At 39.6% G+C, this 23,266-nt stretch overlaps 1 protein-coding gene across 4 annotated transcripts in view; it reads right to left on the reverse strand.

The window, feature by feature from the left end:
* ARHGAP9 (Rho GTPase activating protein 9) overlaps positions 1-21,133 on the reverse strand; it is a 44,088-nt gene extending 22,955 nt beyond the window's left edge. Inside the window, exons 1-5 of one of the 4 annotated variants that reach the window (XM_053455738.1) lie at positions 20,963-21,133; positions 14,787-15,079; positions 12,546-12,796; positions 4,835-5,062; positions 66-233 (exon numbers count right to left, since the gene is read on the reverse strand). In XM_053455738.1, coding sequence (XP_053311713.1) covers positions 66-233; positions 4,835-5,062; positions 12,546-12,796; positions 14,787-15,069 — 930 coding nt within the window. In that variant the 5' untranslated portion in view covers positions 15,070-15,079; positions 20,963-21,133. Of the gene's footprint in view, positions 1-65; positions 234-2,214; positions 2,368-4,834; positions 5,063-6,856; positions 6,963-12,545; positions 12,797-14,786; positions 15,080-20,962 lie in introns of those variants that run through there. The other 3 variants (XM_053455739.1, XM_053455740.1, XM_053455741.1) reach the window with 3 other exon arrangements.
* Positions 21,134-23,266: the final 2,133 nt, after the last annotated feature.

Genomic DNA, 23,266 nt, shown 5'->3' on the forward strand with positions numbered 1-23,266 from the left:
CAAGGATCAGCAATCATATAGAGTCTATAACACTTTTATGCTACCACTATGACTTTTAGATTTACCCTGGGTCCACGAGAATTGGACAAGATCATGGATTTGGTATAGCTGAGTCTCTGCACTGGAGGATCTGGATCGTGAACCTGGTCATCGCTGCTGGGGCCATATAAACTACTAGAAGATGAAGAGCTGCTCGGGGAAAATTGGGTTTGCTCCTCCAAAGAATCACAGATCTGAAAGACAACGAGATGAAGAAGCTGTACAGTCTGTTCTTAAAAAAAGGAGTAGGATCTTAAGCAATAATATTTGACGTACCATGTAACCACAAACCCCTGTGTTCTTTGCAACTTTGCACTTGCTATATTTACCTCTTTCCTTGTTTCCTGTTAGCTCATGTTATCAGGTTACAGTTTTATATTCAATGCACTTCACATTCATGACTACATTTCAGAAGCTCTATAAAATAGCTCTATAAAAAGGAGGCACATTTAATTCAAAGTTTGAAAAACCAATGCTACTGCCATAGCAACCAGTGCTACGGTATATTCTCGCTGCTTTGACTATTCCAGTCGGCTCTTATTTATCTCCACCATCCAAACAGTGCTTTCGAACTTATCTTTATAAATAGCCCCAAATTACTACTTTGTAGTTCATTAGATCGACCAATTTGGCATGGATAAACTATTACATAAGGATCCCAACCAGACTATATTATTAGTAATGTTAGGTTCTTCTTCTGTAATGGGAGCTAATGGGAACTGAAAATCTGCTTAGTAAATTAAGCATTTGTTTAAGTAACTAATTAAGTACGGGTTTTTTTTACATATCCGGTGGCAAGAAAATTAAAATAACCCTTTGGAATTACCAGCATTGATGTCTTAAAATATGATCTTCATCTAAGTTACAATAGCAAACACAATCTGTTTTAACAAATAACACACAAATGATTGTATTGTTCTTGCCCACATTGAATATATCATTCAAACCTTCACAGTGTGGACTGGAAAAAGTATGTGAACCCCTAGTTAGCAAACCTTGAGTCCAATCAAGGAAACAGGATCGGAGATGTGTTTTCCAACTACTTTGACATTTTAAGCTTGCTATTCTGAAGAGGCATCTGCCGATGGGAACCATGCCTCACACAAAATAAATCTCAGAAGAGCTACAATCAATAATTGTTTATCTGCATGAAGCTAGAAAGGGTTAAATATTAATCAGTCCACAGTTAGACAACTTGTTTATAAATGGAGACTATTTAGTACTGTTGCACTAGCCCTAGAAGTGGGCACCCAGCCAAGATGAATTCAAGATAACAATGCAGGATGCTTTAACAAAAAAAGGTAAAAAAGAACCCTAAAGTAACAGATAAAGGCTTGAAGGAATCCTTGGAACTGGTTAACATCTCTGTTTACCAGTCTACCAGATGGAAAACATTGAACCAATTGGTTGATGCCAGAGGAGGCTCCTGCTGGCGACCAATAGAGTCGCTCGCACGAACCTTTAACTCCTTGCGCAAACCTAGGGATTTCTGCTCCCATTAACCCCTGCGATGCTGCATAGATAAAGTAGACTAGATGGGACAGTGAGATTACATTCGTCGTGTTGCGTGTCTTCTTCTTCGTGTACGTTTTGCCGCTACCACGTTCGTTTCTTCGTATTCGGGCTGAACATCAAAAATGCACCCTTCGTGTTCATTTTCATGTTCGCCCGAATAGGAATGCACAAGTCTAGTTATTAGCATAAGTGCATTGTGATTGTTTTATACTTTTGACTAAATGACATTTAATGAACAGTTAATCCAGAAAAACAGGTAATTCCAAATGTTTCATTTACATTTTCTGGCCACTGTATACTTGAACCATCTGAGCATGACATTGTTTAGTTATATGAAGATCATTTTTCATCTAAGCATTGTGCCTGGAAAATAGCACTGATCAAAATGTCTTTGCGCACAGATGAAGTATTGTTGGATGACACCATTCCTACAATTCTACTTTTCCAACATAGAGACTTTAACATTTTTAGATTACCTCTTAAATTTTCATAAGAAGACATTTCTCTAAGGACGAAGACTTTCTTAGCAACACAAATCTTGTCATACAAATGAGGAAAATAAGTATTAAATCCTCTAATTAACATCTCAACTGTGATTATTTCAGATAAATCATTAGTAAGGGACAGAAAAACAGAGAAATGAAAGATTTTAAGACTTACAAATCCAGGCTGTGAGTTGCAAAATACATCTGAGTAGGAAGAATCGTCTTGACTATGTTGGGATCTCTTAGTACATACTCCTTGCTCCATAGCCAGGCAGCAGTATAAGGAAGAACTAAATTCTAGCTGCAGCACTATCCCAGCATAACTAGAAATGCAGCATTTCAAACATTTGAAGGCAGAAAGAAGAGAACTAAGGTATCAGAGAAATGACGGGGTAGGACTGAGCAGGTGTTTGTGTATTACATTACATACTTAACCCTTTGAGAACTGGTGGTTAGGAACCATTTTTTTTTCACAGGGAAACCTATGTTTTTCCAGGACAAGTTAACCTTATCCAGTGATCTATTCTGGTCTAGGTCAACTAGGCCAAAGCATAGGGTGGCAAATCCAGGGGGTGCCAGTCCCCAATTGCAAAACTAGGGAGCAGATCACAATCTTGGACAATCAGGTCTCCTATCGTCCTGCGGCTTAATGAGTTGGTTACAAGGTTGCAATTTCTTAATTATTATTATTATTATTATTATATAATCTGTTTTATTTATTAAAAAAGGGGCTGGAACTGAAATGGCCACAGAGGCCAAAGATTAGGTAACTGGTGAAACCCACAGCTAAAAAGATGGATTTTTTCCCAACATATATTTCCTGCTTTGATGCCAGCGGACCATAAAAAAAGTGTAGCTGTTATGATTACGTCTGCTGATCTGCTGATTAAGAACCCTTTCAAATCTAAATCAGAGACTGTCAATGTCATTTCCTAACACTTAATGCACCAGTATATTCCAAAGTTCATTACTTGTAATCTGTGAAGTTTACTCCTGTTGTATTCGTTCTGTATAACAGGGCTCCTTTATTTTCTCCATTGTCACATGATGCAAAAACATTTTAAGCTCCGAAGTCCCTCACTTGGTTTGCGCTTGGGCTTTTAGGGCTACACTCCTGTACACTTTTATCAGTACAATCACTTCTGCATCATTTTCAAAATATTGTTTCTTTTGTCAAATAAGGGCTATGGCTTTTTATGTGACATATTATTTTGCTGATACATTATTGAGATTTGTAGGGCTGATACACTTATACCCACCAAACATACAGAGATTAAAAAAAAAGAGGGAGATGAGAGAAGCAAATAGAGGCCAACTTGCATTAAAGGGACACTCCAGCCATCATTTACACGTAAATGCATATGATATTACATTTTCCTGATGTTGCCTTTCCCCACCCCATGCTTTTTTTCTGTGCAGGAGATATGTTCGGTCGAACACATCTTCTGGCATGTGATATATTTAGGTCTAATCTGCAGGGAGGGTTTAAGGGGACCCTCTCCACCATGTGCATGCTTAGAATGAGCTCCCCTATTAAAGTGGGAGCTCTTTCCTGCCACTGATTGGCAGCCTTAAACAGCCAATCAAAGGCGAGGATCGACTGACAATGGACAAGGCAGGAAACTGCAGTTCTGCAGTTGCAGTTTCTTGCTAATCAGTACTTACTCAATACAGCTCAGAAAACACTTTAATGTGCATTATTCTTTGGAATAAACTATCCATTTAATGATGCGTATCCAGCTCCTAAACCAATATAGATTATTTAAGTCTCAGAGTTGATTATAACTCAGAAGCTAAAATAAAGTCTATCAATACCCTCCATTTATTTCACACACATTTAACACGTATACATTTCACATATTTCACAACCATTGCATGTCTTTAGCCTGTGTGACGTATTATGTGTAGATGTTATCACAACACAGAAAAAGTCATGATATATACTGAAGGCAGAAAAACATTGGTAGCGAAACCTGTCGAGCTACTCTCCATTGTGACAAACCAGCAATAAACAAAACTAATTCAGTAGTAAAAAATTACACCTGACGCCACAGGGGAACGCAGACATAATTTACACAAAGGGGAACATCGATTAAGTCGCCTATTCACACAGCAAATCATATTGAGAAACCACATACATGTACCAAAAAGGACTGCGTAGTATAGAGGCCACAAAATTAGAACACAATAAATAACCAGACATAGGACAAGTGCTGCATAAAACAGGGGGCAACAGCCCTCGAGGGGATGATTGTCCTCCTTCCCAGTCCCCCTTGATATGCAAGAAGGACATTTGATTTATGTAGGGCAAGAGTCATATTAAATCAGGTTAGTTCAGGGCTGGACTGACGATAACGAGGCAGCCCTGACCACTTTAATGCCAGCAGCCATCTGATGACATAAGTATAGCCAATGGCTGAATATGAGCATAAAAACATAGTGTGCAGTACCCAACAGGCCGCTGGATCTGCAGATCGGGTGTGTGGTGCTGTTGGTCACTGGCCCACTGTGCATTTGCCCATGGGCATGGTACTTTATAGCATCTCTGAAGGTGCATTACGATCTATGCATATAGTCACTGTTTTATTATTTTTTTATTTTTTTTACCAACTGCATCTGAAAGCAAACTTGGGAGTTGAAACAAAGCTTTTGAAGTCACCAATTTTACTTTGCTGTGCATTATGAAGTTTCTCAAAGGGCACAGATTGCTAGTGCAGATTGCTAGTGACCTCGTGAGATGACATTTAAAAAACAATTGGACAATATAAATAAAAAGAAAGGTAGCCAAAATATACCTGCACAGATATCCTGTCCTTAGATCTTCTGGGGGGCTTCCAGGTTTTCTCTCTCGTCTCTGTGTTAACGAAGAAATGCCTGCCTGTTACTGGGTCCAAATGACATTCCCAGTTCTCCAGTATCTGGACAGGGCTACAGGTCGGGCTGGGGGGAGTACCCTTCGCTTTTTTCATCTCCTCCAGGTTACTGTAGACTGGAGTCTCCTGCATGGCAGTAGCTAAACTCAGCTTTCCCAAAAAGCAAAAAAAGATAACATAAGTATAGATTTACTATTTTACTCTACAATATATATATATAATATTATATATATATATATATATATATATATATATATATATACACACACACATACTCACTGGCCACTTTATTAGGTACACCTTGCTAGTACCGGGTTGGACCCCCTTTTGCCTTCAGAACTGCCTTCATGCTTTGTGGCAGACTTTCTACAAAGTTCTGGAAACATTTGTGCCAAGAAAATGTTCCTCACACCATTACAACACCATTGATATAAGGCAGGATGGATCCATGGTTTCATGTTGTTTCATGTCGGACCCCGCCATCTAAATGTCGCAACTGGAATCGAGACTCATCAGAACAGTCAACGTTCTTCCAGTCTTCCATTGTCCAATTTTGGTGAGCCTGTGTGAATTGTAGCCTTAGTTTCCTGTTCTTAGCTGACAAGAGTGGCACCCGATGTGGTCTTCTGCTACTGTAGGCCATCTGCTTCAAGGTTCGACCTGCTGTCCGTTCAGAGATGGTATTCTGCATACCTTGGTTGTAACGAGTGGTTATTTGAGTTACTGTTGCCTTTCTGTCATCTGCCCATTCTCCTCTGACGTCAACCAGGCATTTTCGTCCACACAACTGCCGCTCACTGGATATTTTCTCTTTTTTGACTGTTCTCTGTAAACCCTAGAGATGGTTGTGCGTGAAAGTGCCAGTAGATGAAAATTTTGTAAAATACTCAGACCAGCCCATCTGGCACCAACAACCATGCTACGTCACTTAAATCCTCTTTCTTCCCCATTCTGATGCTCGGTTTGAATTTAAGCAAGTTGTCTTGACCAAGTCTACATGCCTAAATGCATTTAGTTGCTGCCATGTGATTGGCTGATGAGCTATTTGTGTTAACAAGCAATTGAACAGGTGTACCTAAAAAAGTGGCCAGTGAGTATATATATATATATATATACACACATACATATATATATATAAATATATATATATATATATATATATATATATATATATATATATATATATATATATATATATATATATATATATATATATATATATACATGCACACAATATAAACTGAATCACTCACTGGAAAATGCAGTAGTCACAAAATTCAAACCTACATGCCAATAGGACCTTGTACACAAAGCTAGTCAGAAATTGTTATCCTTCAAAATATTAGTTATATCTGTGATTACCTAGGCACCCCCAAATGCTTTATTATAATCATTATTTAGAACCACTCAGTTTAGGTAATTTAATGTATGTTACAAACAATTAATTTTTTTTCTTTTTGCTTTTAATATATTTCTCATAGTCAATAGCATTATTAAGATCCTCACTGGTTAATTTTTTGTATAGAAATGAACATCAGTAATTTTTGTGATAAATTAAGTTATGTGTATATATATATACATACAATCTGCTTCTTTACCTAAAACTTGTGGCTATAATGCCAGTAAAGCATGTTCCTGTGCCAATGGCACAGCACAAAGAATGTGTTCATATGTGTAGAGCGTTGACAGGCGAACGGAGAGTAGGAGAACGCTGGTAACTGTCAGCTTGGGGGGCAAGTCCACCCTGGTGGCACAAAATATATATACCACTGTTCCCCTAGATAGACCTTCCCTGGCTGAAGGAAAAATTATCAGTGACGCAAAGGTAGCAAGCATTTTCCTTGTATGAGTCACGATTAATAAACAGTTAACAGTGAGCATTATTATAGTCTGTTGTGTATGATTTTGAAAGCGTCCAAGTTGTATAGTTGCGGTTGTACTTACATAGATGAAATTATGGGAGAACATTGTAGTTGTATTCTTGAAAGCAGAGCCAGAAGAAACTTCCTTCAGTAAGAGTCTTATTTAAATAGCGAAAGCTGTAACCAGCAGTCACTATAATAGTAAAGTATAGTAAAGTGAAAGTATATACACGCCATAGTGGCATTATCTATGTAATAAAAATTAATTAGCTATGTGTTACTGTCATTGGAGGATCTTATCACGTGTACCGAGGTGTGTTTTCAAGCTGAAGCTAACCCTTTGACTACTGTTGCCATTTTCCAGACTATATTAGAGATAGTATTTACATTTTTTTTTTTTCAATTCACCGTTTATTAAAAAACAGACACAACCATACATCCAAGGTACATAGCACAAAAGGCGATGATACATGAACATACAGAGAGATAATACAATATGCAAGAGATCACAGTGGATACATGGCAGATAACAAAACCCCTTGAAAAAAGAGAAACAAGGAGCCCAAAGCAAAGGTCCCAGGGGTCAGGGCCAAAAGTACAATAGTACAGCAGTAGCCCACATCTAGGTAGTATTTACATTTTACAACAGTTTAAAGAGAAAGCCTATGACACATTTCAATGTAAAACATCTATAATGTATTTTTTTCAAGGGGTATTATTGTTTTAAGCCTCTTAAGCCTCCTAACCTTTCAGATTGCGAAGAGGGGGCTTTGGGGTTTCTGGTTATAGGTGGCTGAGAGCACGGCTTTATTAAGAATTTTTACATATCTTTCAGCATTTCAGGTGTCCAACCCATGATGTCTTTGTTGGAGGATGCATGGCCAGGGTATCTGCTGTACCATGGTCAGGTAATGGAACGGAACACCAGATTTTGACGTCACATTCTGACACACAGCTTCACTACAATTTAAGGAGGTCACAAATCTCTATTTCCCAGCTCAGAAGATTCCACAAACATCACCAGTAGCATGATGCAATTGGTTGATGCCAGAGGAGGCCCCTGCAGGCGACCAATAGAGTCGTTCGCATGGCCCTTTAAACCCTGATGTCGAAACTACGGATTTCCACTTCTGTTAACCCCTGCAATGCTGCGTAGATAAGGTAGGCTAGATGGGGAAGTGACCAGGGAGATTAGTAGACGAAGACAAAGATTCTTTGTGTTGTGCGTCTCCTCGTCTTCGCCTATGTTTTGCCGCCGCCATGTTCGTATGTTCGGTATTCGGGCTGAACAACGAAAACGCACCCTTTGTGTTCGTTTTCATGTTCGCCCGAATACAAATGCACAAGTCTACTTATAATGTTCTCTTTGCAAAAATTAACAAATCCGGTCTGCTGACCATACCTTGTGGGATCAGCTACAGAAATGCTTTTTTTAGAGATTCATCAGAGTGTGTATGAAACCGTGCAGGCTGTCTCATACACCAAACGATTCCTCTTGCGTTGTCATGGCTTACACAGAAACATTGGCAGATTATTTCAATTCCATTACTCTGTGTGAACGCAGTTACATTGTATCCATCAGCAAGGAGCCAGTAACACGGTGGTGTATACTTTCATAGTCTGACTAGGCCTAAGGTGACAGTTCCAAGAAGCAGCCCATCGTCTGCTACATAAGTGAGGGCAGAATACCCCATTAGAGGACAAGGCTCCCTGGCACACCAATTCTCCATGGGCCAGTTAGGGAGTTCAGAGATCTCCCTTGTAACCAGGCCATATATGTCATGGACCACTGTGCCTAATTGGCACAGTTTCCATTGTAAACTTACTTTACACCATGCATGCAGTATAGTGGATGGCAGCCATAAAGGTAAGTGGTGTGGCCCGGTTTGGCTGATGTCCTGATCTTCCAAAGCATTTAGAATGCACCATTTATAGGAGTTTTACTTGTCATCTCAATTCACTGACCTCACTTCTTATTGTGAAGGACCAACCCCAATGACCCTTTGCTGCTAGAATAGCTTGGACACCCCTGCATAAATACACTATAAAGTCACCTCACTGACTGAACTATGCAATATTCAGGGCAAATCCTCGCAGGTTTCTCCTGCAAGAAAATATTAAGTAGTCTGTACAATGCATAATTCAGACATGAGTGTAACTCTTACTGACTTTATTCTGCAATACAGGGACAGCCAAATGCTTCTTGCAAAGGAGGCTAACTTGATTTGACCCTTCATAGTGCAGAATGAAGCTGTGTAATTAAGGATTAAGTGAACAAACCCTAGTGTCTCATTCTGCCTCCTGCCAACGGTTATAAAGAAGACAGATCTCTGCATGAGACGCAGAAACTTCAGCTAGCGTTTAAACTTTGTGAGTCACACTTTTAGATTTTATGTATTGAATCACCCATCACTTATGTGACGTTACATTAAATGATGGGAAAAACAGCTGTGGGACCACAATATATTCTAGATATAGTATCCCCTGCAAACAAAGAAATCTATTCCAAATGGTTAATCTTCAGCAGAATGTTTTGTTAATCTTGTTTGATGTATGGTAATTTGGTCAGTTGATGAGTTACACAATTTCCACTTGTTGCAATAATTTTGTGGGCAAATATTTGAAAAATGTCAGTTGATTGGTTTTCTAGTCCAATATCCCAGAAAATAAATGTACGGTACTTTTTTGGGGGTTGAGGGTAAATAATCTCTAAAAAAAATCTCTATTTTCTAAAAGTATCCAAGTATACCCATGGTGCAGAGGCTCGTACTCTACACAACTTCAACTAATAAGAGAGTGACTATTGTTGGGCAGCATGCAGTGCTCCACCTGATTCTGAACTATAACTCCATCACCCTCAGCCATCCGCATACTAAAAGTGGTAATAGTCTTAGCCAAGCAACAGCAGAGACATATGATATCAATACCTTCAAATTCGCAAACTTAGAGCATTGTGTTTGGCTGGTAGACTCTTAGCTTAATTTACAAATGATGGTACACTTAAGCTCATTAATGGTACACAACAGTCCATCCTCACATGTAACGGGCATTGTTAATCAACAATTAAGTGTTCACCCTTACTCTCCCTCCCTGTTGGATGGTAGGCAAGAAGAAGCTATTTACCTTTACGGTACAAAGAACGTGCCTTGATATTGGTGAATGGGTGCTCTTTCACCGAAATGTTTCAAGCTCAGCTTTCACCCGTGCCTCACTCCCTTAACACCACTTGTCTACAACAGCCTTTCTATATCCTGTTCCCCTCTGAGAAAAGAGGAACTTTACTGTGCAAGACTTTTAAAGCGACATCTTCCAGCCTTGTGTTTAGTACAATGTTGCACAATTATCCCCATGATACACTGTATTTTATTTAACAAAAAACATTTGTGGGTTCACGTATACAGGTATGTGCTGATTTTAATTGGTGGGGGGAGGGGGGTCATCAACCATGTCATATAGTAATAGAGTAATGCCAGCAATACATTTAGCTACAGAATCTGCTGACGCTGTATATAGAGAAATGTAATGTAATAGTATGATACTGAGTCTCAAGTACAAGTTCCTTGCAGTATTACCTTTACAAGGAAGTCTTTATAACCTGGTGAAAGGGCAGCAAGCACAGGGACTGCCGCTACTGGTTCTTGTGTCTGGCTAACGTGGATTGAGGGGAAGGCAAATGGGTTTAGATGGATTAAAACATACTAACATAGTAGGGGATGATACCAATGCCACTTATAGCCAGAGAAGCTTGGGAAACTTATAGGGTGAATTAGATGGCAGAACCAGTCGGTCTATGTATTCAATTCATGAGCCCCAGCTACTATGCAAACACTGACTTCTTTATCCGGTGGTCTCGTGGCAAAGCAGAGATTTCTGTGTCTATGAGCTAAGAACTGGACCGGGCTTTCAGGATAGTAGTGGGTAGTAGTCGGGGGTCAGCCTCCAGTGCAGCTTGATGATGGTGCAGTATAAAGGGGAATATTAACCTTTATGGTGCAGTATAAAGGAATTGCAGAACACATGTGATGATGCAGTATTTACAACTGTGTACATATATGAAGTGGTATGAGTCACGTAATCATATGGGAGGAATCCCATTACACCGGGAAGTTAGTTATTTTATTTATTTAGCTTATTATTAGTATGTGGTTGGATGTGTTTTTATAGCAACGGGGAAGAATGTTATTTTTTTATGTGGGAATAGGGTATCAGTTTCCATATGTTGTGGTTGGGGGGATTTTAATTGTGCCGTTATGGCCACATTCTGTTTTGAGGAATTGATAAAGTAAGCCATATTTGTTTCAGAGATCATATAAAGAGTGGTGTTTCGCTTGTTAACATTACTTTGAGACACAAAAACATACAATTTGTGGGCAGATAATAACCAGTTGGCAAATCTTGTCTCCCATTTTTTATGATCTTAAGACCTTAATCAGTCATTGGTCTCATCTCAGGTTCAGAACAGCTTTATACCTACGCCTTGCATGTTTTAGTCTTTACCACTTCCTCTGGAAGGAGGTTCCACTTATCTACCAAGGTAGATAAAACTTTAGATATATATATATATATAAGTGCATAGATTACAAAGTGACTAAACCCATGCCAATCTGGTTCAATGTGATAACGCTCAAGCCTAAGGAATTTTAACATGTATCAAAACCAAAAAGAGAAGCATTGGGGAAGGGTGACGGGACTGGACAGGGAATAAAACTGGAACTGGAAAAAAACATGAGCTTTTAGGTCAGCAGCCAAATAATCACTGGTGTGGTGGTTTGATACATGCAGTAACATTTACATTAAATCACTAGTAAATTGGCATATCCTTGAAGGTGAAACTCTGTATATTGGGAAGAGCCAACTAAATGCAAAATCACTATTCATAAAGATAGTGAATAGTTGTCTAATGATATTTTATGAACATATCTTCAGTTCCACTAGAGATAGACCTAAGAGGCCAATCTTTGGAGGTGAAGGTGTCACTGATCCGACTCCCGGCGTTGGCGGGCGGACTGCCGCTCGCAAATGTCGGGTGCCCGATACTCCGGCGGCCGGATCGCCGCTCGCGGACGTTTCTGGTTGGCGCCGGCTTTAAAAAGCCGGAAATCTGTTTCTCCTGCACCCTGTTGTGGTCCTTAACCTCGTATTTTGTTGTACTCCTGATCTTCGTTATTTTGACCCTCTGCCTGCCTGATTACTCTTTTGGATTGTGTTTCTGTACCTCTGCTTGGTGACCTGAGTACCATTTTGGCTCGTCTGACTACCCGCTCCGTGTCTCGACCCCTGGCTTGTTTGACTACCTGCTCTGTGTACCAGTTTGGCTCGTCCGGAGATTCCTTCACCTGTCTACTCAGTACCTATATCTACCTGCCCGTACTTGGCCTCCTTACTGTTGGGATCCTCTAAGTCCTGGTTCTCTGTTACTTGGGGCTTCTCCCTTTGTATCAGGGGGCTGGGCAGAATAATTCCTGCGGTAAGTGCCATTGTACGGGTAGTCCAGACAGAAGGTAGACAGTGGCTGTAGAATGTATGGAGATAAGGCAGTAATCCCCTGCCTTAGATGCACAAAACTAAGCTATGAATCTCCAGTACCCAAGTACATAATATAATATCTTGAAAGGTACTTTTTCCTTTTCCATAATGTATTATTTTACATTTTTGTAAGGAAAAATTTGACCCTGAAAAATAATACTTTGATTTTCTTTCCAACTTCCCCACTATCATTATTCTTTTTCATAATTTAATAAAAGAGATAAGTGCAATTGTTAGTAACTCACCCTTTCAGATATACTTTTATGAATCTTCTGCTTTTCACTCTTTGGAAACTGCCCATGCCAGGAAGAACTCAGAGAAAAGCTGGCTGATTTCTTGTGCTTGCTAGCAGAATGTGTGGCTACCCTCTGCATATTAGGTTCATCATGAGGAGAAGCCTCATTATGTACATTATGAAAGTTTTCATGCTCCATCACAGAGGGGTTCAAGTGTGAAACCAACAAGTTACCTTGAGATCTATGTAATGGTTTGGTTCCTGTAGAGAATAAAAGGTTATTGACACATAATATATTAGATTTGGTTGAAGCAAATAACTACCGTGTTTCCCCGAAAGTAAGACAGTGTCTTACTTTCTTTTTATCCCTAAAAGCCCCACTATGTCTTACTTTCGGGGTATGTCTTATATTGGGAAAAAATTGAGAGTGATGGGAGTTATGATGTACTTTTAGAGCATAATTAGATCATGAAAAAGACATTGGAAATGGTACAGCATAACACCCATCACTCTCACACACTTACCAATCAACACACCTACCAATCCACACGTATACCAATCCACACACATATACACCAATCCACACGTATACACAAATCCACACACATATACACTAATCCACACACATATACACTAATCCACACACATATACACTAATCCACACACATATACCAATCCACACACATATACACCAATCCACACACATATACACCAATCCACACACATATACACCAATCCACACACACATACACCAATCCACACACACATATACACCAATCCACTCTCACTTAATGCTTTCCTACCTTTCCTTTCTTCTTTCAGCTTCTTTTCCTCCTCTTCGCTCCTCTTCTTCAGTTCTTGTCTCCTTCCGAGTCAGAGGGCACGGACAGCGGTGGGCACGGCTTCAGTGTTGTGCGCCGGGATCTGACAAGAAACCCCGGCGCACAACAGCTGTTGCCGCGCAGATCACAAGGGAGCGGTATCGGAGGTCATTAACAGACCTCCGGCTCCCTTGAGTGATTTTAAGCCGGGTTCAACCCGGCTTAAAATCACTCAAGGGAGCCGGAGGTCTGTTAAAGACCTCCGATACCGCTCCCTTGCGAGCCTGCTCCTCCAGCGGCGGACATTACTGTCCGTCTCTGGAGGGGTGCCGGGTGCCGCAGGTTGGCACCCCCTGGAGTGTGGCGCCCTGTGCGGTCGCACACCCCAAAGGTCGGCCCTGCTCTAAGGGGCCGGCCTTAGGGGTCTGCGGCCGCACAGGGTTTAAATAAAAACATCGGGGTTTTTTTTCAACTTTATTTAACATCCTCCATGTTAAATAAAGTTAAAAAAACTTTATTTAACATGGAGGATGTTAAATAAAGTTAAAAAAAAACCCCGATGTTTTAATTTAAATCCTGTGCGGCCGCAGACACGTAAGGCCGGCCTTGGTGGGGACTTCCCGGCCCCTTAGAGTGGCGGACCCGGCAAATCCCCCGTGTTTCCCCGAAAGTAAGACATATGTCTTACTTTCGGGGTACGGCTTATATTAGCCGACCCCTCTGAAACCCCCGATACGTCTTACAATCGGGGGTGTCTTACTATCGGGGAAACACGGTATCAGTTACAATAGTTCTTGGCTATTGTGATGGTACTTATAGATGGTATTTAAAGTACTTTCCACCAGCACTGTGTGCCAGAAGTCTGTAGCAACAGTGCCCAAAGGCTACATTCCCAGCTACTGCTGAACTGTCCTGGACCAAGTCCTACTCCATGATCCTAAGCAGATCTTTGAAATTGCAGAGAATCATGGTAGATTTAGTCAACAGAAGCTGGAAATCATATTGTGGGTACTAGTAGGCAAGGCTATGTAACAGGGCTGTCATTGGAAAGCTTGGGGTCCAATACAAACCTAAAGACAAGGCACCCCATATTCCTCTCACCATCTTTTCCCATGCTTTTCCTACTGCCTTGCCCTGGGCTCACAATGGGGCCACCAGGCCCGAATCCCCAGAAAGGGGACACCAAAGCCTACACGGGCTCAGAAAAGTCCCATGCAGCAGGCATTTAGACCCCAGTCCCAAGGCGGCATGCTGAGAGGGTAAATGAGGGCTTTGACAGATCATGGAGGTTGGGCCCCACTGCTTGCTCGGGTCCCATGCATAGGTACAGCTTGTACCCTCTGATGGTGTGTAAATGCAATTGGTATCTACAATATAATCTTTTCCATGAACAATAATGGAATGCCATATAATAAGAGTTTAATATTTACCTTTTCTGCATCCTGTATTTCTTCCGGAGATCAGCTCGTTTATGTATGTATTGGGAACACTGAAAGGAGTGGTGCTTTCAGTGTCTCCTATTTTCCTGACCTGCCACCATTCATTGTCATCTTTGCTTAGCAATACAAGGATGTCCCCTTCTTTCAAAGAGATGGTATTCCCATTAGGAGCGTGGAATGTGTAGCTTTTGTGAACATTAAGAATCAATGGTTTGGCTGACGGGCTAGACCTTTTCCAGCTGTGACCATCAAGCTTCCAAAGTCCTGAGAACATTTCAGGAAGCCTAGAACAAAAATATGGGAGGAATTAACATCATCTGATACATATGACCTTCCAAGACAATTATGGAAACTAAACTTCCTGTCTTTTGAATCTGGAAAATGTTTATAGCAACGTCCTCCATTTTAGCTGGAAGATTCCATAGTTTAGATTGTTAAATCAATCTGGTAATGGTTTGATTTTATTTTTTTTTAATTAGCCTTTTTATAAAAAAAATACATGACTTTGGTAGATATTTATTTTTTAGCCATTGTGTATATTCAGCATATTGTATTTATTTTGCAGAGTTGTATTTAGCACTTTAAAGTTAAAGGTTAATAAAAAGGAGGTACCAGTGCACCAAGTGCAGCACCACTAGCCGTGACTGCTGTCTTTACTGTTGAGCACTGAGATACAACATCATACTCCGGCCCTACGCATCTTAAAGACGTGTATTATGATGTACATCATGCTATGGAGGCTGTGCTGGCTTGGCCCAGTGCATTGTGGTATCAATGGTTTGGATGGGGAGATAAGAGATCTCCCTTGTAACTATGCAATTGAACAGCAGCACAGGTATAGTATTTAATCACAATTTGCACCTGTAATTTTCAGCATGCCCTCTGGTCCCAAGGACAATAAGCCCCCAAGAAGTTTTTTGGGACCACATTAGCAACATGTCATTAATTTGGCAATGGTGGACATATGCATCCAGGTTTGTGACATTTACTGAGAAGTTTACAAGTTTAATTTAGTTTGAAAAAAGACCATCAAGATTAAAAAAAAAAAAATTAATCCAGCCCATATATAAAAGCATCAATTGAAACCCCTGTAGGTAATGCATTTCACATCTTTATTGTTTTTACTGTAAAGAACCCTTTTTGCAGATTTATGTGATAACTCTGAATGGATAACCTTTTGTTCTTTGTACAGTCCTATAAATGAACTGGTCATCACAGATTGGGTTATATTGTGCCAGTATGTAAGACAATATCTAAGGCACCTCTTTTCTAGTACAGACAACTAAGGCGTTCCATTCCTCTTATAAACTTTGTAGCCCACCTCTGTTCCATCTTGTCCTTTTTAAGAACAGGTGCCAGCCTTGCACTACATATTCAAGGTACACCATTGTATCATGCACCATTGTACAGAGGCAAAATCATATTTTCCCCACTTGTGCCAATACCCCTTTTTATACATGTCAATATCTACATAAGTGGCCCTTGCAGCAGGTGATTGACATTGAACACAGTTTGTCTAAAATTATTCCCAAGTCTTCCTCGCATAACAATTTACCAAACACAACCCCATTTAAAGTATTAATTGTCACTGTATATATTTTTCCAAAATCTATAACATTGTCAATATTGCATCTCATCTACAACTTGACTGACCAGTCCTCCAAGCTGGCCAAATCTCCTTTCAAGGAAGAAACATTTAATTAAAATCCTATTTATAAGGAATGTTCATTCTATTAACTGATTAACGCTGATACAGTGAACCATGGAGTGCAACAAAAATTTCTTGGCTTGATGTCAGATTATAAAACTATAGGAGGAAGAGAGTCCACGTGAATCCAACAGAGATAAATGCAATTATAGATTTACAGTATATTGCAATCAATCACGGTGACAAGTATCTGTGTTCAAATACTTGATTCTCCTGAAATCCTTTAATCAATGATTACACAAACACATGACACGCACAAAATCCTCAGTAAATCAGATCACTGCTTCAAACTAATTCATCAATATCAAAAAGTCCAAAAACCAATGGTGCACAGGTGTCCCACCCCATCAATTAGTAAATACTGTCCCAAAAAATAACAATCAATCATTTATTGTCCAAAGGTCAATTAATTAGTTCATCAATGTTCTAGGTCAAACAAAATAGTGAACAACGACCAAAAAAGGGGAAAAAATAAAATTTCCGTAATTCATCCCAATGTGCGGCAATCTCACTCCATAGGGAACAGACCCACATGCTATGACATAATTCATTTTTTTCTGTTACCAAAGAGCACATGCCTATAGGTGTATTTTATTAATGTTAATTAGAAAATATTCCACTTATCTTCTGTGTGTCTTCCTGAGAACAGTTCATTCCTGGTGATGAGCTCCAGGGTGACCTTAGCCTGTTCAAGTTCATCTTCCTGAAGTTTATTGTTCTGTGGAGCCCTCCTGGTTTGATTTTGTGAATTGTGAATATGGAGTGTCACCATTTTATGGATAATATTCCTCAAATGCTCCTTTATTTGAAAGGTCTACATTGTTCACCAGATCCAGACAGGTGTCATTTCTATTTCCCTTTGCTGAACTACTTGTTCCTGTATTCTAGTCAATGTCTGGATAATGAAAATAGATTTGACGGCAGATAAGAACTATTCAAACCATCTAGCCTCCTCATAAAAATCTCCCATGTTTAATACCTGGGCCAATGTTCTACTTTTTCATTTTGTAATTTGAGAATCATCCATATTTCCACAATGCCAATAGTGTCATACTGTTCATCATTTTCAGCAGCACTCCAGAATCTGAATGTGTATGCTTTTATTGCTGTACTTCTCTTTCTGTATTTTGTGCATATTTGGAGGTTCTGACCATAAATTAGGATTAAGCACAACACCTACCATACAGGTGCCTCATTAATGGTGTCCAGAGAAGGCTTTAAATTGCATGAAGGTCTTGGTGGGATAAAATGCAGTGTAGTCTCACTAATTCAAATTGGGGTACTTTGACACAGTGGTGGGCTAAGCAATATATGACCATAGAGTGTGATAGAATCCCCAATATTTATGACTCAGATAGGTGCGTATTTGTTGTGCATGCGCTGACCTTTTGCTTTGTTGTATCTACATGTTGGTCATTTCAGCAGCAACCTGGAATCTGAATGCTTAGTGTGTTTAGAAAACTTCATCTATTTGCTAGCAGACATATCAGGCTACTACAAGTGAATATGTTTTTGTGTTAAGCAACTTTTAACTATCTTTAGCTATTTGTGCTGATACCGCCATTACCTTCTCCTAAAGCTAAGCCCTGCCATAAATCTACACTAGCTACCTCTTTAATTAAATCTTTACCCCACACATATCCTAGTTTAAAATTTCCTCCAACCTTCTACCCCACCAGGTACAGAAGCCTCACCCCAACATTTAGGTGAAGCCCATCCAGACAACAGATGTTGGCTTAATACAGAAAAGCCATTGATTCAATGTATTCATCTACTTATATAGTAAGAAACCAGACATTGCAGTTCCCTAACAATAAGTGCCAGGTTCTTCCCATTACTATGAAGTGAGACAAGAGGGACTTTTTGTCACTAGGTAATTACCAACTATTAATACATATACCCAAGTACTAATAAAGCACAGAGGCTTTCACATTTTATTAAAAAATAATTTATATATAAATGTATGTATATGTGTGTATATATATATATATATACACGTGTGCATATAATAGTAAACATAAACATCTTAGTGATTTGTAAATACAATCATCATTGTGAGAAACCATGATTGACCTAATTGTCAGGATTTCACCCAAAACGAGTAGCTGACACTTACAATGTTCCTTAAACTGTGTGATTATAGGTAATAATTACTTAAACATTTTCTAGGTACGATATATAAGACAGATAAAATTGCTCAAGGACTCCAACCCGAACATATCACAGAGGAGCAGTAATCAGCAGCATCTGTGGTGGGTTACTCATGGCTTGGGCACTTTAAGGCCAGTGGCCGCCAAGTGATGTACGCATATACAGGCGTTTACATTACAGCCAGTGGCTACATGTTACCTTTATTATACCCATACAATGTACCACTCTGCATATCCAGCTGGCAGCCGCTAACTGCAAAAACTAATTTGTCTACTAGAGAAGCAGATAGCGTAACTATGGGGAACTATTGGCCAGCGGCCACAAGATGGTCAGTTTGGGTCTGGTGCAAACATATATCTTGACAACTATTCTACACTGAGCATCAAAAACTATTATTTTTGAGAGCGAGATCTTTAGACGCCTTACAAGACCCCTTTATTTTAAAGAGATAGGCAAAGGCACATATGGAGGGCTATCTGTTGGTTTATGGAAGTGGCACACTTGATGTGCCATATCTTCAATACTAGTATCTTTTAAGTTGTTTAAATTGACTGCAAGTCAGAAGTTACATCTCAGGTCCCTTTTACTCAACTCAGAATATATCATTAAAAATAAAGGGCTTCTTGAGGAGCCTCCTGCTGTGGCCAAAACATTGGACCTCTAAGTGCGTATACTTCATGGAAAATGTACTCAATAGAGACAGGCGTCTGCACATAAACTTCTATTGTTAACTCTGTTCCACACCAAATGAATGTTCATATTCTGTAAAGTTACAAGGCTCCTCCTCACAAGAACTACATCCTGTCAGTTATAACCACATGTTCGCATTAGCTTGACAGGAACTTCCAACAAAAAGTGCAAACATTCTTGAGAATTACCTTAAAATAATTGGTAGTTTCCAATGGACCCAAGTTTATTTATTTAGATACCATAAATGATTTTATACCTTCTGAGACTTTTTTCTACACCTCTTCACAAAAGCATGGGGCTTACGGCATATGAATCGTACTCATACTGTTGTATGTTGTGTTGAACTACTCATATAGTTTCTTTGCTCCAGCGCTCTAGATGTCTTCTGCACGATGGCTTTTAATGAGTCCACACTCACTAAGTAACTTGCTGCCTTTGCAAATTGTAAACATCATGGCTGAGCATAGTTTGTATACCCAGGTAACATATTTTAAGGACAAAAATAACCAATTTGTATACACCCATTACAAACACACCCCATTTTGAATGCTAAAACCTCTAAATATGTGGTCCTTGCAAACAGTGATTTAAATGACCAGATGTTTTAGACCGTTCCAACACGTTGTTCTTCCTTCAAGTTGGTAAAGCGGCTTATAGAACTCCTATTTGAACCTATTAAGTTCTCTATCCACCCTTTTCCATATTACACTATACCAAACTAAATGTAGGTCATACCTAATTTTTGAGTTGTCTTAAAAATTCTTATAAACACAAAATTATTTGCCCTTAAACATGTCCTTTTACTCACTACTTTAACAGACACGATCACGAGAGGGCACAGGAAATAAACCCCTACCCCCCCAGCTTCTATATATATAAGGAAACCCGGGGCCTATCAAGGTTGACTGAAACCATCACAACCACAAAATTCGATATGTCACTGCCACATTGTATCGACTATAAAATCTAAAGCAGCGATAAAACACGCTACACTTCTAGCATAAGAAAACACAATGAAAAAAAGGAACATTTTGTACGTTTGTGGTTTATACCACAGTCACCTCAATAGTATCATTCAGTTTGAGTGGACAATAAAATTAACTGTGAAACACCGTCTAGTTTCATTTAATTAAATTAAACAATGTTCTACAGTCCTACTTAGGTAATAGTTATGGGGAAACTATCTAAAAAGGAATCGTGAAATAAGTTACAAACTCTTGTTTTACTGTAAAGGAGTTAATGTATTGCCTTTCCAGATAATATAACTCGTCTCATTAAACACATTTTAAGTGTATTTGACAAATGGCTTAAGCTTTTAAAGCTCATACTTTTAATTAATTAAAGATGGAAAAATAGAATTGCATTGTTACTGATCTACTGGTAAAATTCAGGCTATACCAACCCTTAGCCTCAGGCCATCAAAAGGTCATAATGTAATTTACAGCCAACAAGCAGTGATTAGTAGAAGAAAATGAAGATGGGTGAAAAGAAACGGTAGAAAAATATATTTACATTCTCAAGTGTATTTAGATAAGCTTCCGTGCAAAGGAAGACCTCCCAAAAACCTCAAGTCTCCTCCAAAGACCTCCAACTTTTGAAGGGTAGAATTTTTACTCACCAAGTATAGTTCGAGAAGGGAAGTTAATGATCAGCACGTTGATCAGTGTTCCATTGCTGATACCTTAATAAATGTCTCTTTTTTATACGCTTCGATGTCTTTTTCACGACAGATCTCACCACCAAGCATCAAGGGGAAAGAACGTACTCTGTGTGAGACTGATAGAGGTTTGTTAAGTGACTATCGTCGACACTTCCTGCTTTTTAACACTTGTCTCATCACTTCTCTTCTTGTACTTTCAGCTTTCCCCACACCCACTATATACCACTGCTGGCATCCTTAAAATCACTTCTCTCAGCTGCCACAGACCAAGTGTATCATGCAGTGATGAAAATTTCCTTACGACGATGACCTCGGAAGCATCAAGAATAATATCCACAAAACGTGGTAATTGGAACATAGTTTGTGAATTAATAGTGATAATGTATCTCTTATATAAAAACAGTCTACTCGATTTTGTACGGACTATGTGCCTTTATTCCCATAAAGAATTCATAGACTAAATGTTTTAAATTTCTGAAGTACAGGGAGTTCTTCTGACTGGCACGATGACAGCTGATCATGGGATTGTAGCCGAGCTCAGATGCATTAACCACAATATAACCACACAGACACAGCGCTCCTCCCTTTACCCCAATTCTACTAAGGAAGAATCATCATTATTTGCTTCTCTCGTCTGAAGAGAATGTATGCATGTACACACACAAGTATAAATACAAAGTAAATAACATTATGCTGAACAAGAATGGGCAGACCCCTAAATATTATACAAAGGAAATTGACTGAGCTGCTGGAGGAGGACCGTATTACTCAAGGGTATAGGACCCCCTGCTCCACCTTACATCACTGCTAAAGATTACCCTGTAGATATGATGCTAGTTTTCTATTCTGCGTCTTAGTTTAATGGTAAAACTTTAAAGGGTCATTCCAGTCATCATGCATACAGTAGTTGAGAGGTGCCTTCTGCCTAATCCCCATGCTTCACACTTCTGTGTTTGACTCTCTGGTCGGGGTTTGGCCGATGCCAGGAGAACGTTAGCTGCCTGACTGCTTTGCGCCAAGTTTGGTGGAGGAGGGATAATGGTATAGAGCTGTTTTTCAAAGGCTGGGTCGCTTACTTCCAGTGAAGGGAAATCTTAATGCTTCAGCATTCCAAGACCTTTTGGACAATGCTATGCTTCCAACCTTGTGGGAACAGTTTGGGGAAGACCCTTTTCTATTCCAGCATGACTGTGCCTCAGAGCACAAAGCATGGTCCATAAAGACACGGTTGGATGAGTTTGGCGTGGAAGAACTTGACTGGCCGTACACAGCCCTGACCTCAACCCCATCGAATAAACTTTGGGATAAACTGAAACGGAGATTGCGAGCCAGATCTTCTCGTCCAACATCAGTGCCTGACCTCACAAATGCTCTACTGGATGAGTGGGCAAAAATTCCCACTGACACACTCCAAAATCTTGTACAATGCCTTCCCAGAAGAGTGGAAGCTGTTATGTATGTATGTATGTATGTATATTTTACATTTTTGAGGCTGCAGGGTATGTCATGTATAACTGAGGATGGATTCCATATCGCCCTTGACTTAAGTGGTTCATGCCATGGGCACTTTCAGCTTGGGCATTTAAGCAACAATAACAGGGTGGGTGGGTGTCTGTATTAAGTGAATAAGTACAGCAGTCTACAGACATTTTGATCAGGGTACAGTTGGCAAAATACATTAGGACACGAGGTCCCTGGCTAAGTAGCAGTAGTAGATGATGGGCAGGCCTACAGGTACAATTAGGATATCAGTAAGATATGAATATTGTATTATTAGTAAACATTAGTAAGAAACAAAACAAAACAAACATGCGCCACATAAAATACATAAATATATTTATACACAAACGCATCTGTATATAGTGTGCTTTGCTGTCAAATTCAAATATCAAATTCCGTGAACTCGTTAGCGTAGTATGCGTTAGGGTGAGTTGCCGTATTAAACTGGATTTAATGCGATCACACGAGCATGTATTGCTCACCAACAAAAAATGTTTTGTATATGTTTCGGATCAATAACATAGGGCCCATGACCAATGTTCCATCTAATTTTTCTTAGTTGGCGTGCGCAGAAAATTTCTCTTGTTTTAAAAAAAATATTTTTTTCTTTTTTGGGGAAAAACTGTTGTGTGCACAATTTTTGGACATGTGCGCTCTCTTAAAAAGCTATGTGCGCGCGCACAAGCGCACAGCTTAGAGGGAACACTGCCCATGACAATAAAAGACAACCATGCATTTAATCCATATGGTGACACGCGACTG

This window comes from Spea bombifrons, chromosome 2 (assembly GCF_027358695.1).
Source record: "Spea bombifrons isolate aSpeBom1 chromosome 2, aSpeBom1.2.pri, whole genome shotgun sequence".
Taxonomy (NCBI): Eukaryota; Metazoa; Chordata; class Amphibia; order Anura; family Pelobatidae; genus Spea; species Spea bombifrons.